This window comes from Osmia lignaria, chromosome 12 (genome assembly GCF_051020975.1).
Source record: "Osmia lignaria lignaria isolate PbOS001 chromosome 12, iyOsmLign1, whole genome shotgun sequence".
Lineage (NCBI taxonomy): Eukaryota > Metazoa > Arthropoda > Insecta > Hymenoptera > Megachilidae > Osmia > Osmia lignaria.
This window is the reverse complement of record NC_135043.1, coordinates 9,695,632-9,713,924: the sequence shown is the minus strand read 5'-3', so window position 1 is coordinate 9,713,924 and position 18,293 is coordinate 9,695,632. Positions and strand designations below refer to the sequence as shown.

At 53.6% G+C, this 18,293-nt stretch overlaps 1 protein-coding gene across 6 annotated transcripts; it reads right to left on the bottom strand.

Annotated features, from left to right (window-relative positions):
- Positions 1-184: 184 nt before the first annotated feature.
- LOC117602795 (uncharacterized) lies at positions 185-16,405 on the bottom strand. Of its 6 annotated transcripts, none has more exons than XM_034321263.2 (6): positions 14,577-15,173; positions 9,540-9,792; positions 7,545-7,818; positions 6,750-6,953; positions 2,238-2,314; positions 186-2,151 (listed from the first exon to the last, which is right to left on the bottom strand). In XM_034321263.2, exons 1-6 carry the CDS (start codon positions 15,133-15,135, stop codon positions 1,521-1,523), a joined length of 1,998 nt encoding a protein of 665 aa, XP_034177154.1. In that variant the 5' UTR covers positions 15,136-15,173; the 3' UTR covers positions 186-1,520. The 6 variants fall into 6 exon arrangements, with proteins under 6 accessions (XP_034177158.1, XP_034177159.1, XP_034177154.1 ...); XM_034321264.2 differs by having other exon boundaries at positions 187-2,139; positions 14,577-16,404; XM_034321266.2 differs by having other exon boundaries at positions 440-2,139; positions 6,750-6,914; positions 14,577-16,399.
- Positions 16,406-18,293: the final 1,888 nt, after the last annotated feature.

Below are 18,293 nucleotides of genomic sequence, written 5' to 3'. Positions count from 1 at the left end.
TTATGCAACATGGCAACGCGACTACTTCCTTTTCCCTTTAAAACGCGGAATAAAGTGGCCGAGGATCAGCCAGGAAGTGGGCGTTTCTCCGTCACCTTCGAACGGGCGAACCGGGGAAAGAGGAGAACTAAGGAGAAACAGCACCGTCCAATTCCCGTGGATGCTTTTTCATCTCGATTCTTCCCTATTGCCTTTCGTTTCGCAGGGGTAATTAGCGATTTAACGGACGCGCCAAAGTCGGTGGAGCAAGCTGTTATTAGAAGCGAAGCGTCGCGAACCAGCGGAGGCCAGGGTAAACGGGTGAAGGTGAAGCGGAGGAAGAAGATAGATGAGCGAAAGGCAGGGAAAACGGTCGGTTAAAAATTTGACCGCGATTCTCGCGGTGCGCCGGACAGGAAGGAAACTCGTCGTTCGAGAAAGAGAATGAGCGAGCCCGTTAATGTTTTGTGTATTCAAATAAAGAGCGTGGATGCGCGCGTTCGCACGCAACTGAACGAGTAGTCTCCTTGCGGTTAAAGCGAAGCCGAGCATCAGCTAATGGCTTTATAATGCCTTCGTTTCGCGTTGAAACGCCACCGGTGCTCCTATCCTTTTCACAGATCTTTCCCTCTCTCTCTTTGAAAAAACAAACGTTAAAAAGCTTTCCAATTTAGAGGATTACTCCTCGAGATCGTTCAAACTGTGTCCGACGCAAAGCGAGTTGATTCCCATGACCGCTTAAGCTTCACCCGATCCTGGTTGTTGCACCCTCCTCGTTAACCGCTCGCCAATGCTCTTCTAACGCCTCTTGTACTCGGTTAACCAAAACGGATCCGGTCACCTCGGACACGAGTTCTCCTTCGTCCAAGATCGGAAGGAAAATCCTCGAGACGAGGAATGGGTGAATAGGTGAAAAATCGAACAAAGGTGTGAAATAAGTAGGCTCGGTACAAGAGTTTATTAGGGGTTATTTACAAGGGAACAGGTTGCACAGCGATATTCTATGCGTCTTCGCAACACAAGCATCAACGATACAACGGTCTACGCTAACGCTAATTGCCGTCACGGGCGGCGATGGATCGTCGATTAAGCTATCGCGGAAATAGCGCGAAACGTCCGCGATCGTTTCTCGCGTCGCTCCGCTTTTTCACGCGTCGAGTACGGTGTCGAAACATAAATAACGATAAGTCATGATACGAAATATACAACTTATGTTACACGAACGCGAAACCGCGTGTTGCTCGAGGCTCGTGAATCTGTACGTTATGTATATATATATCTATATACAGTAAAAGGTTCGTGGTACGATGCGTCGTTGGAGAAGTAGAGGCGCGTTGTATGGACCCTGTTCCGATCGAGTCCGCGGTCGGATTTCAAGTATATGTACAATGGTTCGTTTTTCTTCTAATTTCCGCGTCGCGTCCCACCGATCGGACATACGGCGAGTGGTCCCGTGGTTTACGAGCTGGGACGCAGCTATTAAAAATGGTTCATCGACGACGGTTCGCGCGGTTCGCAGAGTGGACTGTGGTGGGCCGCGACTACGACGGCGACAAGTCCTGAGCGTCCCTCCCGAGGCTGTCCGTAGGAGAGGGCGTAGCTCTCCTGGAGGGCGAGAGCGAGGTACCGAGGGGTGTGGACGACTTGGGAGCGGCGGCGGTGTGATACGGGGAGAATCGATGGTGCGCCAGGGCCAGGGCCGAAGGGTAGAGCGGTCGTGGGGCGGCTGGACCCGCGTTCGCACTCTGCGAACTCGACCCGGCTAATTGCTGTTGCTGTTGTTGCTGCTGTTGTTGGTGCTGGTGATGGGCGGCCGCGAACAGGGTAGGTCCGATCGAGGACGCCCACCACAGGTGTCCCAACTGTTGTTGCTGCTGCTGTTGCTGTTGCTGCTGGTGCTGCTGTTGCTGCTGATGGCTGGTGCCGGCCGACGAGGCACCAGGATATACCAAGGCCGCGGGACCTACCAGCTGAGCGTAAGGGCTGACCGCGACCGCGGCCGCGGCCCTAAGCAACATCTGAGACCGCGCCGCCCACAACGCCTTCTCCTCGAGGCTCAGATTGCTCACCGCGCCCGCTTGAAGTTGCTCCATCTCGAAGGGCAGTCGATGAGGAAACCTCAGCGTCTGCTGCTCCGCCAGCATCGACTCCATCGTCTCCCTGAAAGGGAAGCTGCTCGATTACGCATTTTCGTCGGAACGAATCGCGGACGCGGTACCGTTTCGAACCCGCCCGGTCCGACGATCGTCGACATTTACCTCTCGAAATCGGTCAGCCTGGACGAGTCCCGGAAACCCTTGGCGAACGGGTTACTGTCGATCTTCAGTTTCGTGATCTGCAACAGAGACGAACACGGCTGCCATTGGTAACGGATTCGATGGGAAATTACGGTGAGAGCGTCGTCGAGGCAACGACGCGTGGCGGTGGAAAACGGCCGGCCGTTTCGAAACGGTTCGTTCCGTCGATCGAGAGTCAACGGCTCGTAAAATTAGAAGAAGCCGGGAAAATGATAGGGTGCGAGGGAGGGGGATGGGATTCGCGACCTATGGTTCGCGCTCGCGAAACCTGCATCCCTCGTAGTGGAAATCCACCCTAAGTCGGCTTCGGAGCCGAGTCGAGTTGCCCGTTTCGCGTTACCCATCCCTAGCCCACCCACGACGCGACTAACCCGCAGGTGGCTCCGATCAAACTCAGCTCCCGGTAGGTAGATCCACCGAGTCGTCCGTACTCTCGACTCGGTGACAAGCCGTTTCCCGTCGCTTCCGCAAACGCGTTGCTCCAGATTCGAGCCGCGCTTCACGGTTTTTCGAACGATTACCCAGAGAGTAGAGCGCACAGGGTTTATTTGTTCGACAAAAGGAACCGCCGCTCCCTCGTCTGCGAAGGGAAAGCCGAGATGGAGTGGTTAGCGAAGAGACTAGTGGAGAGGAAAAAGAGAGACGACTACTACGACTACGACGACGACGACGACGACGACGACGACGACGACGACAGAGTTGGTGTCGAGTGGGTGGTCCAATTACCCTACGGTTTCGCGCTCACGAGCAGCACGTGCAGCCTGGTAATAAGACTCTTTCCTTCAAAGCCGAGGCTAAGCCGCGCTAAGCCCGGAGCTGCCTCGGTTTTAGTTACGATTCCGCTGACATCATTAGCCAAACATCTGGCCCACCTCCGCCGTCAGCGTCCTCCTGCTCGCGCCTATCTAGCTACTTCCACCGCGTCCTCGTCTTCGTCGTCGTTCCCCCTTTTCTGTCCGCTCTTTTTCGCTCGTCCCGTCTCGTCTGCTCGTTTTACGATCTAGCTACGCGTCGGTATCGAGCCACTCTGCTCGTCTTTGAAATCGAGCCACGCTCGATGTTTCACTCGGTACCTTCCTCTTTGATATCCTGCGGTTCGTTTTCCTTTCGCCCGAATTGGAAGCGGATTCTCGTCGAACGTTTATCGTTAAACGCGGAGCGATCGCGAACGAGGCACAAGTTATACGATTCGCTGACACGGGCCGACCAAACGGTTGGACCGCTTCCCAGACCGATTTACAGCGTCCACGGTGGACGCGCGGCGAGTGGTACACGCGGTGATAAATTTCCTCGTCCGTTTCGTTCCGCTCTTCTCCTCGTCCTCCTCTATCTCCCGTTCTCCCATCCTTCTCTTTCGATGGCAAAGCGTCGTCGGGACGTATAAATCGGAGCAGCGTCCACCGCGAGCCGCCAGATATTTTACTCCGTATATCGGCTGGTATAGCGGGAATCGCGGGAAAAAAAATGCCGGAGATTTTTGTCGTCGATGTCGGCGGAGCAAGGTCGTTGACCTGTTTCGTTTCGAGGATGAAACGCACGGACGATTTCGATTTCTCGCGTTCGACTCGCGACCGGACGGAAGAAAGAACGCGGCGGAACGTCACGCGATCCATGCCAGCGTAAAACTTTGCGCGCCACCCTGGACACAAAGTCATTTTTTCACACGTGCCGAACAAAGTCTGTTACCGATCGAAGGACAGGTAGCCAATTACCTTCGGCTGCGAAGCGTCGATGAAAATTGGGAGAGAATTTGCGAACGCGATGGGCCGGTTTCTCTCGCTTTCTCTCTTGGGAACGATCGCAGTTTCTCGGACTCGAGGGAATTTCGTTTGTTCGTGCGTCGGGCTCGCGTGCATCCATGCCTCGCCTCGACTGTGTACGGATCGAAGAAGAATCGTCGAATTTCCCGGCTGGCTGAGCTTGCGAGGAAAAAAGGAGGCGACGTTCCCTCGGTTGTCCCAAGCTCGCTCCCTCCGCAGAAGCTGCGCGAAATGAAGCCGTAGATAATTGAAAGGGATGCTTTCGCACCCGGTCCGCTCCTAATAATAGATTTAATAGAGACGCGCTCATCGAAGAAAGGGTGCCGGTGCTTGCCTTGGAACAGCAACGAGCGCCACTATTTAGTGCCGCATGCACGCTGTCCTCCTTCCACCATCTCTATCTCGCTTCTTCATTCTTTTCCTCTCGTCGACGCGTCAACGATAACCGGGAACACATCGAGGAAGAAAAGCGTTGGCGAGATGGTGGAAAGCCCGGAGCTGGTACGAGCGTGCGCGACGAAGAACCGGGCAGCCGCCGTGTGTGGTTTCCACAGGAGCCTCCTCTCCCTCTGCCGCGCCTCTGTCTCATTTGAACGCGATTATTTATGTTTTCTTTCGTTCGAGCGTGCCGACGCCGACGCCTGCAGCCACTAAAACCATCGGCTCCTTCTTCCATCTCCTCTTCCTTTTTCCTTCTCATCCTCCTTTCTTCCCTCTTCACGACGTTGCTGCTGCATCGACTTTCAGCTTCTTGCGACACACGCGCGCACATTTTTCCCTCCGGAAGAATTCACGAAACGTGAAACGACTTGGCAGACAGCTGGTCCCCCCTGTTTCAGCTTCGAGCAGCTAATTAAGCAAAGTATACGACAGCAAAGTATAAAGATAACGAGCCACGATTTGTTACCTCGAGAATTTTCCTACGCGATCGTCGCGATTAAGATCGCCCGGCAATTATTGTTCCGCGTACCCGTTGAAACCGCGTTTAAACGCTCTCTTTCTTAGCCGAAATTTCCAGCTTATCGCTCGTCGATCGTCGTTGGCGCAGCTCCAACCATCTTCCTATTTATTAGCCATCGACGAACGTTTCGCCGTCGTGATATCTTCGCGAAGCTCGAGCTTACCTTCCCTATCGTCCTTCGAAGCCGCTTGAAAACGCTAAAACCCTTTTACCGGGTAGCTCGAAGCCGATTCGATCGTTGGCTCGCTCGTACGCTTATCTCTGCGACAGCGTTATCTTCTTCGAGGGAACGAGGTCGGATAAAGCAGCGTCTTCTAATAATTTTCGGGGATCGTGAAATTGGAAATTGGAAAAACTCGTAGAACGGAGGACGACTAGATTCCGGATTAAGGAAGGTTCGCGACGACGAGCAGGACGATTAGCGAGGCAGCTGGGAAACGGATAGACCGAGTGAAATAGAGGAAGAAACGGAGAGGAAAGAGGGACACATCGGTTGGCGATAAGGAGGCAGCAGAACGGATGGAGCAATAGCGTGGCCAGAGGGAAGGAGGACGGCAGTTAGCTTATGAATTATGACGCGTACGAGCGAGAAAGACGAATCGAGTCGGTCTTAGAGGTCGTTACGAGACTCGGAAAGGAGCGACAAGAGGAAGACAAAAACCGGCGTGCCGTACACGGGAAGTGGCTCCGTGGCGAAGGAAAAAAGAAAAACTTGACATCGCTGCTAAACGAGCGCATCCCTCGACGTCGACGACGAGCACGACGATCGCTACGACTGCCACGAGGACAACGACGCCAATAAAGAAGACGAAAGGGAACGTTGAACAGGATAACGACGAGCGACGGGAAAGGCGCGAACCGCGACGAATGAATTTCCAGACCGCCTGCTAAACGAGAGATATCGTCTGAACTGTATAAACCATGGCCCGCCACGCGATACTACAGCGACGATTTTCTTCGAGTTATCCAAGTACGACGGTACGCGTTTCTTGCCATTTCCCGCGAAAGACTCGTCGCGGAAGCGACGAGCGGTGAAAAAGAAATGGAAGAAAGACGATAACGAGCCGGGCGGAGAGAACAAAGAAAGCGAGGACACGAAAGGGAGGATAAATGGACAGAGAGGAAAAGAAGAAGCGAGCTCTGACTCGAGGTAATTGCCGAGCCGTCTCTTCGCACCTCATCATCGTCATCAACGGCTCCGCTCCGTCGTTCTCGTGGTCGTCGCGTACGACGAGGGTGGGTCCAGGCTGGACCACCCGTTAGTACTTTGAACCGACTCGATTTGCTACCTTACCACCGCTGGCCCCATCGTCGCGTCGGTTAAACGTGCCTAACGGAATTCCGATCGTGTCGCGATGCGTAAAGAGCGCGGAGAAGAAAGGTGGTAGCCGAGGGATAATCGCGTCGCGAGGCATCGCGACGCCGGTGGAATGCGAACGACCGCGAGCCGGACCACACACGAGGCGGTCGCGGTCGCTTCTAAACGACTGGCGTAAAATACGATACCGGGACTCGACGTTCTCCTGCCTCCAAAGCGAACGCAACGAGGATAAATGTACGATCGCACGGCATCGTTCCAGCTTCACCGGACACTCAGACGGAACGCTCGCCAAGTTAATCGGTTTCCAGGGGAGGGGAAAAAGGGATAGACGAAGGATGAGAAGTCCCGAAGGGTTATACGCGCGAGAAAAATATAAGAAAAACCGTGAAACGAGCGGAAGGGTGTAGAAAGAAAAAAGGAGAGACACTTACGAGTTGATTCTGATAGGCGGTGACAGCGGTGAATATCGCCTCCGGGAATATGAAGGTCTTGTGAGGTTCCTTCTCGAGGTCGGTTATCGGCTTGGCGGTGCCCGAGTCCGGTCGCTTCACCAGGTGGATCCTCGGCTGGTATTTGTGCATCGAGTTCAACACCAGCTGCAAATCGTTGCGATTCATCGGTAGATTCACGCCGCGCTATCTTCGAGGATGCGTTTAAGAATAAACGAAAAGCAAACGCGTCGTAGTCGTGGCGCGCGAGTCCAGTTTCTCTAATTTCACAATTATTCAAATAATTAGGGATGTTTTCTAATTTCGTCTTGTTATGAAAACACGGTCGGAACCGGATGAATCCGAGGTCGAAGAAGGCTGAGAACGGATGGACCCGTTGCTGCTCCCTTTCGACCTCCGTCTCTGTCTACGGTCCGTTGACCAGCGCGATAGATAGATGGACGATACCGAAGGATTCCGATGGAAGAAAAAGCGTACGAATTAGAAGCACTTTGTCGCTCTCGGACAAGCCACCCTGGAACCCCCTCCCGCTTACCATTCAAAAGAATCACTTTGCCCTCGTCTGGCAGCGGGTAACACGTTGAATACAAAATGAGTACCGTGAAGAACCATAGGCCCGATCGGAGTTCCTATTTACGTCAGTCATCCGATGAATTAAGGGACCCTGGAGCCGTCGCCGCCATCGCCGTCACCTCGGCACCGAATACCCACCGATCGAACCCCGACACCCTGGACTCGCAACAACGACGACAAACTAAGGAGAAAAAGGATACTCACGTGTCCGTGCCTGTCCATGTCGTTGTTGGTCAGCTTGACTTTCTCGAACGAGACGACCTGCTTTCGAAGCTGTTCCCCCGTAAAAGGTGAGTCCGGATGCACGTAGAGCCTCGCCGGTGCCGGTGGATCCGCCTTCCCGGCAACCAACCAGGAGCTTCTGTGATAAGCGTAACGATACCTCTTGTTGTCCACGGGAACGATGTCCATCAGCACCGCGTACCGGCTGTCCGCCTTCAATCCGTTGAACGACACTCGGCAGGTCGGGAACATCCTCCTGCGAAAGTGAAGCAACAGCGGGGATTTAGAATCGAAACGCGCGGAAGTTGGGGGCGGTGAAATTTTCAAACGAACGCGGTAAAACGCGCGCCGAGGGGCGGCGAGGTGGAGGTGCGACTCGACGAGACGAAACGAGACGGTTGCGTTCGCGGATACGGAAAGTGGAGGAAGAAGGGCGGAAAGGGGGGCAGAGGATCGGGCCTGGCGTGAATGTTTTGCCTCGGAGGCCAAACATTAATACCGTGTCGGGCCCCCCGCTGCTCGACCACTAAAACGCGGGGACACCCGCCGATCTTATCTACGTCTTCTCCTCGGTCCTTGTCGACTCGGTATGCATTCATCCCGCCAGCGCCACGAGCGTGAGTAATGCTTTTATTTATCAAGCCGTCCTTTGTTAATGAATTGAACTCGCCTCGCGAGAGAAGGTGGCCTCTTCGATTCCACCTTCCTTCCTCGCTCACCCCCCTCACCACCTTTCCTGCTTCCTTCGCTAACAAACTTTCCCCTACCCCTCCGAACCTCCGACGACTTTGTTCCCCGTTGGAAAATCGAGACTAGTTTTTCCTCGATTCGATGCCGCTAAAACTCGCCCCTCTTTCCTCGATTCCCTCCTTCGACCACTTTGAACGTTCACGCCCACTTCGCGAGCGAAACGGCGAGGACAAGGGTGGTAGGATCGTGAGAAGGGAGAATTTCGTGGCTGGGAGGAAAGAAGAACGGGCGAAAGGAGGGGAAGTTCTGCCCTTAAATTCTCTCTCTCTCTCTCTCTGCGAATAAGGTGGTCCGAGGGGTAGGACGGGGGTTAGACGAGGGGAGATGGTAAGAAGCGGAAGCCGAAGGCGGTGGCGAAGGGTCGCGCGAGAAGATCGAAGGAAGGAACGAGGGAGTTGACGGCTGAAGGGTGCGACGAGCAGCGTCGCGGCGCAGATCTAATTACTAACGCACGAGTAAACGCGCAGTGGGGTAGCGGAACCCCTTCGGGAACTGGAGGAGCCACGGATGTTGCCATCGCGGCGGGCAATTAGGCGCGCGTCCGCCGCGTCGCGTCGCTTCTCCTCCCTTCCTTTTTCTTACTTCCTACCCATCGACACCGAAACCTTTCGATACTTTCCCATTTCCTCCGTTCAATCTACTCGACTTCTTTTTTTTCTAGAAAAGAACGAATTTAACCCTCCGACTACTGATACATATTAATTATGGAACATTGCTTCCGCATTGTTTCGTTTTAGTTTTGGGGTGGAACATTCGTCGCCGATCGGGAGGAGGTAACAGGAAGAGGAGGGGAAAAATTGTACAAAGTGGGCGCTGATTATTCGGCGAAAGGTAAGGCCACCGACCGGATTCCAGTGGAGGCGCGATATCCCTCTCGAAAGACAGCTAGCTGCTAGCGCCTCCGCTTGCCACCGCTTGCCACCGCTCCTCTCAAGGACCTTTATAAACTGGCATATAAGCTCGTTCGGTTTCCACACCACTGCGGCCCGACTAATTGACCGAGCCTCGATATAGCAATTTAACCGACCGCCTGCCACCGCTTCCTTTTTCGTATTTCTTTTAATTCTCGCCTTGTAATTCCACCTTTGTTCGCGTCCCTGTTACCTGTTCCCTCCTCGAATATTGAATTTCAACCGACGGCTTTCGTTGCTGGCAGCCACCTCTCTCCTTTCATTTTCTTTTCTTCCTTTTCGAAGGCAAACACCATTTTAATTTATCAAGACTTACCTTCCAGTCTTGGTGATGATCATCTCGGTGCCCAACTCGTTGAACTTGTCCCACAAGTCTTTAGTCTCGAGATGGCACACCACGTGCCTGAGCTCCTCGCAGTTGGAACGTTCCTGAAGCAGAGGATTGACGGGGGATGCGGCTTTGCCGCTTGTGCTTCCGGTATCGTCCGTTTCCGGATCGTCCTCGGCGACGATCGGTTCCTGGATCACCGGAGCGCCGCGGACCACGCCAGACACGCTCGGTTCCCTCTCTGAAAAGCAGGCAAAACAGACTCGTTCGAGCAGCATCCTTCAAACTGGCAGCGAAAGAAACGAACGCGCGACTAGCGGAAAGGGAAGATCGTTCGAAACCCGTCGTTTGTCGTTAGCTCGTCGTTGACGTCTGTTCTTTTCTCTTCCGACGTCGCGTCACTCGACAGCCCAGTCGACAGAGTTTAACGCGTAAACGGGTAAACGGTTAATAACGAATGGCTCGTCGTTTCTAAAATCCTATCTACTCGCGTCCTAAGTATCTATCCAGCCCGTACGAGACGAGGGGAGAAATAAAAAGGCGATACGAGCTGATAATTAATCGGTTGAATCGTGGTCATCGAGGCTAGAGGAAATCTCGAGTTGCGTGCGTATAATCTCGTAAATATCTTGCTGTATTGAAAGGTTTCCAGCCAGCAGCGGTAAATGGAAGGCTGAAAGTAGAGAGGAGGAGAAACGATCCGGGCACGAGGGAGTTAAAACTAGCATCGGCAAGAAAGAAAATTGCCGTTATCGCAACAGTGGTAATTCGCGGCTAATGCGATGCGACGCGAGCCATCCGCCAACGATTGCTTCTCTCTTGCGAAAACGTGTCTATCTTCCGATACAATGAATTTTATTCACTCGATAATTAGCAACCGTCCCGTCCCCTCCCGTTCCCGATGGCCGATTTCGCGGTTGCGTAAAAGCAATCACGCGATCGCCTGGCAGGGACAAACGGACCAAAGCTTTTCCTTCAAAGCCGCGCTACTTCTTGGTCGCCGTAATTAATCGAACCGTGGCGATTTTCAAGGATCGTTTGCTCGCTGTTTTGCGCCACGTCGAAGCTCCAACACCGTAACCAAACGCGTTCCACTAATTTTCCTGGTTCTTCCTTCGAAGCAGACTCGTCGCGTCGTAGGATAATCACGACGCCGCCGAGGTAGCTAAAGGATAATTATCCACTTACGATCGAGGCATGCTTTACTTTAGCTTTATTAATCGCAACGTAGACCGACCGGTAGCGGCACGTGAAATTATAAAGCTCCTTCGTCTAAGATGTAAGACGGTTACTTTGCTGCATTTCAATTTCTTCTTCTTCTTCTTCTTCTTAACGGCGGGGGTTAAAGGGTGAAAACGGACGCGGTCGTTCACGAAAATAACAACGAAGGTAAAATCGTGCACGATTTAAGTTGGTTACGAAGCGTCTGGCCGTACTCGATAATTCGAAATTATCGCAAACAGATTAATAATAAATACCCGCAGCTTTAGTGGCTATTCTCGCGCGAGATTTTCTACGTCGATACTCTTATAGCCGCGTATTTTGCTTAATACGACGCGGTTAAAAATTACTTTCGCTCGTTAAACGGATTCTCTTACCTGGGCAAAATGGACGTCGGAACGAAATAGAGGAGAATAACCGTTCTCCTAACCGCGAATTACTTTACGCGATCGTTTATCGACGGAGTTAACGCGAACCGATCGATCGGTCGATCGATTTTAAATAACGATCTACCTGGCGAGGCGTAAATCAAAATAAATTTGTTCGCGTTCCTTCCGGAGGACGAGAAATCGTGAGCGGAGAAAGCTAGGCGAGGCGAGGCGAGACGAGGCGAGGCGCGAAAACGCGAGCAATTATTTAAAGGGAGAAATTTTCGCGGGCTCGTGTAGCGGCTAATTGGCCGGTCAGGGAACGTTGCCACGATGTGTGGTCTGTCATCCGCGTATTTTTATTCGACGCGACGAACGGCGGTGTTAAACGACTGACGAAACGGATGACGAGTCGCGTCGCGTCGCCTAGCGTCGCGTTCGGATGGTTAGGTTTCGTGCGGTCCACGTCTGCCGAACAGCACGAGTTTCCGCCGACTTTACGAGCGACCTCGTCAAGTGAGTTACGATTGCGAGTGCACGCCAGCGGATCAAAGAGGCAAAGGAGGACAGATTGAAGCGAGTCCGCTTGCTAATGTCCCTCCCACGATCTACGACAATCTCCCCCTTCCTCCTCTTCTATTTTCTCTCCCTCTTCAACGCGTTTCAAACGCTTCCTCTAGCGTTTCATATTTGTCGGTGAATCTGGCGATATTTACGCGCACCTTACGGATCGCGCCTTTGCGATCCTTTGCAAAAAAATCCAGCCAGGCGGAGAAATTTACGAGCGCGGAACAGAGAAGACGCGGAAACGCAAATTCGACCCTGCGTTCGGACAATGCTGTCGGCGTATCGACCACGATAATCGAGCGAGTCCTCGATTATCTCGAATCGTGCGCTCTTTCACGATTGCTTCGCGTGAATCTACAATCCGTTGCCGAGAAAACGTTTCGTCTCGCTCGATTCTTCGACGCGCATGCGATCGATTTATTCGTTCACCTAACCTTCCGCTATTAATATCCATCGTTTTAATAATCGAACGATGGTATTCGCGGCCGCATCCTCGTCTCGGAATTGTCGGAGAGAAGGCCGAGGGAGAAGAGGTCGGTGCGCGACGCGTAAGAAAAATTAGCGTAGCTCTCGCGTTTGCCTACCTGCCGGTTACGCGGAGCATTAACGCGTTATCTGATTGCGACAGAGAGACTCTGGTCGATCGATCAATCTGTCGGCAAGTAATTAAAAGAGGCAGCTTGTTTGTTCGCGAAACGTAAATTAATCTGGCCGTGACGAGGCGTTCGTTCTCTCGATCGCTTCCGATAGAATTCCCACGCGGTCCTCGAGTCCCATCGAGACGCGATACCCTTCCAACTCTCTCCTCTCCTCTCCTCTCCTCTCTCGTACATCTATCCATGTTCGCGAGTTTTCAAAGAGAAACTATCGACTAACAACGACTCCTCGAATGGAGCTGCACCGACAGAATCGTAATTTTTCCATCGTTTCCGACGGTGCTTCCGAGCCGAACGAGCCACGCGAATCCGTCTCGCTCGAGCAGTCTCGTACGATGTAATTCCGACTGAACGAACCATATCGCCACGTCCAGTTGACCGTCTATCCGATTCCAGCTGAAATTGCAATCGACCGGTTCGATCCGAACGCGGATGCAGCGTTCGTCGTCGAATAACGCGGAACGGTCGAAAGATCAACGAATTTCATCGCGATAAAATCATCGACTTTGTATCGAGCCGATTATCAGTTTCGCTTATCGTCTATCCTTCCGAGAAATCTCGTTTGACGCAAAAGCAGAGAATGCAAAGTACTCGATTTCTTCGATCGAGAGGAAGATAGTCAAACTAATCGTACGTTTTTTCAATCTCCTCGGGCGATCTGCGTTTATTCGCAAAAAGGTTTTCACCGTATCGCTTCCGTTTCTGAAACGTTTCAGTACAGGTCTCGCGACAGCCGACCGGTGAACCAGAGAAATCGAGCGAGGAAGCGAAGACGGTGAGAATGGTAACGGCTTCCGGTCGTTTCTCAACAGACGTTCCCAAGCTTCGATTCCTTCGAACGGTCGTCGCATCGGTGCCGTGGCAATCTATCCGAAGCGATAGCTCCTCTACGAACCGAGTCGTTGACTATTTATCACGCTCCGACGAAATCTTTCTCCTCTTCTGCCGTCTTTCGAAGCGATGGCAGCTTCGCGGTGACACCCGGAGTATCGGATTCGTCGGGTACGCGAAAAATGTGCGCCATCGGCTCGAAGAGGGCGAGTGTGATCGAGGAGGAGCAGTGAAAAGAAATATGGCGTTCGTGGTGGTCGTCGCGTGGAAGAGGAGCAAACATGGCTCGCGATAGCCGCTGACGCGCTACCGAAAAGCAGAACTCGCGGAAGGGGACGAACAGTTTGTTGTCGGTGCACGAGTCACGAGGCGAGTTTCGGATTAGCGATTTATTTAACAATTTCCAGCGTAAAGCCTGCCAGCTAACATAGGGATAGCACGGATGGGAAGCGGAGGAGGAGGAGGTGGTGGAGGTGGTGGAAAAGGAGAAGGGGGTGCAGGAGAGTAGTCGCGCGTGTCCAACACACGTGTGCACGTACACGAGAGAAAGAGAGAAAGAGAGAGAGAGAGAGAAGGCTGGTCGATTCATCGCGCCGTTTACCCAAGTTTATTTGGGAACGACGGTCCGTTTCCGTGGGTGAATTGCACCGTGGCCAACCGTAAATTTCGTCCGCGTAGAATCTTCGTGGGCGATTATTCGCCGCGGGCGTCCAAGATACGCGATGATGAAACCAAACACCGTCGAGTCTCGTTCGGACGTCTGGCTGGCTGGGCAAAGCAGCCACGCTCGTTTCCAGAATTCCGATGAGACAGCTCACCTGGCTGCGCGAAACACGCAGACCGTTTCTCGCACGGCGAATTAACGCGACCGGATCGTCGCGCGACCACACGCGGTTTCATTCAGAACCTTATCCGCTAAATAATTCATTAACCACCAAATCCTTTTCTTCCCTCGGTCTTCGTATTCGCTGTATCGTACGATACATCCCTGCCGGTTAACAGTCTACTCCAGCCCGGGACAACGACCTTTCGCGCGGCCGACCATTCGTCGGCTAAGAAGAACGAGAGGGGAACATGGAGCGTAGAGAAGCGATTATCTTCGATTATCTTGGAAAGAGGCGAGAAACGATCGTGGACGCGCAGGACCGTCCCGAAAGAATATTTTTCTCGCTTGCCTTTTTTGCTCGTTAGAAGAAACGAAAGCGAGCAGGGTCGTTAGCGGGGATAGGAAGAAAAACGAGCTCGATTGCACGAGCTATGAAGAAAAAACACGGGCTACTCGGTTCTTATCTCGATAACAAGCTCGCGAGTAAATACGCTTTTCCAGAGGGGGTCGGGGGGGGGTGGGAGGGCCAGGGTGCGGGAACGATAAGGGGACTCACCGTGTTGGTGCAGTTTCCCTCCGCCGACGGCTTGTTGCTGCAACTGCCGATGATGATGCGATGGTTGTTGAGTTTGCTGCTGTTGCTGCTGCGATTGTTGAGGCGATTGCAAAGATTGTTGTTGCTGCTGCTGCGGCGACGGCGAGGACTGCGATTGCGATTGTTGCTGCTGCCGCGAGTCTCGAGCCATGATGGCCGCGATGCTAAAGTCGGTGGCACATTGACGGTTCGAGTTGCAGTTGTTGTTCAGATTGTTCAAGAGACTGCTGTTGGGCGAGGGGCTGGAGCTGTCGTCGCCGTCGTCGCGCGTGCATCCGGACGACAAGCTGGTGGAAACCGCGGAGGCGGCGGTGCCCTCGGTTTGCATTTTCCTCGCAAGAAACGGATGTCGAGATTCCTCGTCGTCCTCTTCGCTGCCGGCACCACCGCCGCAGCCGCCACCTCCGCCTCCGCCTCCGCCACCGCCACCGCCACCACCGCCACCGCCACCACCGAACGAAGACAGGGTCAATCCGTTTCTCTTCCTGCCGGGGAGACTTCGCGACGACTCCAGCAACATCACCCCGTGCTCTGCTACTCGCCGCAACTCGCTCCTCTCTCAACTGCCTTGCGATTATCGGACGAGAAACGGTCGACTGATATCGAAAACGATCGCAACCTCGCCGACGACACTGGGACGCGGAATCCTCCGCATCCTCTCCAAGCCCGTTTCCTTTTCAACGGCGATATCGCGACGTATTTGCGGGAATCTAATCGGAACGGATTCGCGAGCAAACTTGTACCCGGATTCCTTTTCGGCCTGGGTTAGGCGGAAATTGACGGCGCGCGCATCGTAACGACACTACGATACGCGAAATCCAGCGGGCAAAACAACGGGCAATTCGCGCCGCAGTTGGCTAAGGAAGAGAGTCACTTTCGGAGTCCGAGAGATTCGAGGTGGCGACAAAAGAGAGACGCAAACTCGATCGCGATATCACGTTAGGTACTCGTAGCGGCGTATCGGTTCGTAAACGTGGAGAACTCTCGAGTCGAGCGGAGAGCGCGGACAGAACGTGAAACGAGAGAGCGACCGGTTGCCCGACAGACTGACCCGCGCCACCGGCGGTCGGCTTCTCGTTTCGGCCCCCACCCCCGGCGCAGCACGGCTCTCTCTCGAGCTCGATCGTCCGCGTCGGGTCGCGTCGCGTCGCGTCTCGTCGCACGGAGGGACGCGGTCGGCTTGGTTGCTCGACGGCTCACCGGCTCGGCAAGCTCGACGGGGCGGCGGGAGAGAACGCGCGCCACTCGACACTCTCTCGGGGTGAGAGACGGTTCGAAGAGGGAGACAAGGCGTCGGTGGTTCGGTAGGCGGTCCCCTCCAGCCAAGCTCCGCCCGAACGATCAGCACCCGACTCCGCCTGTAGCCTCTCTCCTCCTAGGAACACGAACCGAGCCCCGCGACCACCTTATTACAACGCTTCCGTCCTTCTTCCCCGTTTCGAGGATCGCGATCGCCAACCGGCAGCCAGCTGTCTTTCTACGCGCGTACAACCTACTACGTGCCGTCCGCTACCTTCGCGTTACAGCCTGTGCGTTTTCGCGCGGCCTCTTTACTCTCTTCCATCTCCTTCCCTTTCCGCGCTTTCCGCTCGTTCCCGCGTCGCCGCCTCGCCGCGTTACCGATTTCGCTGCCAGGCCACGTCGCCGTTAATGGTAGCAACGCGATGCGACTCTCTCTCGACCACCGTGCCGACCCTGTCGACCGTGGGCATTGGTGGTAGTGACGATCCCAATGGCGGTAGTTGCTGCTGCTGGTGGTGGTGGTGGTGGCAACCGACGACGACGACGGCGACGACGACTACGACGACGACGACGACGACGACGACGACGAACGCGACAGCGACAGAGATGGTGGTGGTTGTCGCACGGATCGTACGTGCCTGCCCCTCTGCCTCCCTGTATCGAGTTTATTCCTCTTCTTCGTTCTACTATTATAGCATCCTTTTTCCTCTCGGCCAGGTTGTTTCTTTCGGCACGGTGGCCCTCCCGTTTCTCCTCGGACTTCGAAAGCCCTCTCGCAGCCTCTGCGCGGTGCACGAGTAAACGTGGAGGGTGGTACGACATTACGGTTCGGTACGCGGCATCCAGCCTCGACAGCAGCCATTTTTTCTTACCAGAGGGGGCAATTGCTGACAGGGACCAGCGTTTTCCTCTCTCCATTTTCCTCTTTGCCACTCCTGCCCGCTTCTCCCTCCTCCTGATTCCTACCTGCACACGAAATACCATTCTAGTCGCGCAATTTATCGTATTTTACTGGCGGAGCTTTAAACACGGCCGATTGGTAAGGCTAGTGGGTGGTTGCTAGCCTCGTTGAAAAACTCCTCGCCCGTATGCAGTCTATGCGTTTCGTCGAATCTTATCTTCCGGCTCGTTTGCCCTCCGCGTTTTTCCCCTAAATTCCCTCCCCTATTCTTCGCTCCATTGTTCTCCCCCGGTTTCGCCTGGAGCAACGTTTCGCGCTTTACGATCTCGTCTTTCCTCTCCTCCTTGTCGAGTCGTCGCCACCGCGAACTCCTTATCGATTTCTTCGAGCTTTTTTTTCGGAATCGACGAGAAACGGAAACGGATGAAATTCGGGTGAAAGGGTCGACGTATAGCGACCGCAAGCGAGGTCTGAAACACGCGACTTCTCGCGAGGACGCGAGTCTACGCTTCGGGACGTGGGTAGGGAGCAGATTGCTCCGGATATTATTATAATAAAGCAGGAAATTGGCTTGCGCGCTAAATACGTAGGTAGCCGTACGTGCACGCCGCGCGATATCCATCGACGGATTATTGTAATTATACGGTTTAACGTGTAGAAAAAACGGGCCGCGATATTATTACGAGTTAGAAATTTCACGCGATTCAATTCCGTTATTATCCGCGAAAGATAAACATTATAATCCGCGGGAGATACGCGGCAGAAATAAGGCGGAAAACGTGGAGCCGGTCGATTGGTTGCGCTCCGACGAAATCGCGCTCACCTCTTACATCCCTCGGCTTCGAAGCAATCGGTCGACCTATTCTCGAGTAACCTCAAACTTCTTGACCGCGTTCAGAAATTCGAGCGCTATTTTAACTCGGTAGATCGTATTTTACTTTTATGTTTCAATTCCTCAAATTTCAATAATCAATTTGAAACTAATTTTATCGTTGACGTCTAAATCGCGAGCTAAAAAAGACTAGCACTGTTGAAAAATTAAACGCGACGAGTTTGTTAAAATATAGGACCGTGGCGACAAATTGCATGGGTATCTAGATCGCGCAGTTGCTGCGTTGAAAGGCGAGTTTTACCGGGAGCAACGCGTCAAAGGAAAAGCCGCTACGACCTCGTTTCCGGTCGTTTAGAAGCTTCCGGAGCGTAGCACGGTTCCTGCTAGTCGAATGTCTCGGGTAGACGCGCTCGCGCTCGTGGTTACAGCCAGCGTTACGATCAGGTGAATCCGTTTAATACTCGCGGTCCAAGGGAAACCACTTCAAAGGATGGCGTCAAAGCAGACGCGTTCCTTTCCATTCGAGCCAGCATTACGTATCGTTTAGATTCGTTCGGCTAGCGTAGCCTTGCCTCTTTGCCGGCACCGGCAAACGCACGGATATATTTAGTCGCTAAAAGCACAGTCGCTATATCGATAATGAAACTACCGTCTCTCGTTGATACGAATAACGGCCGGAGGAAACCAGACGCGCCATAATTGT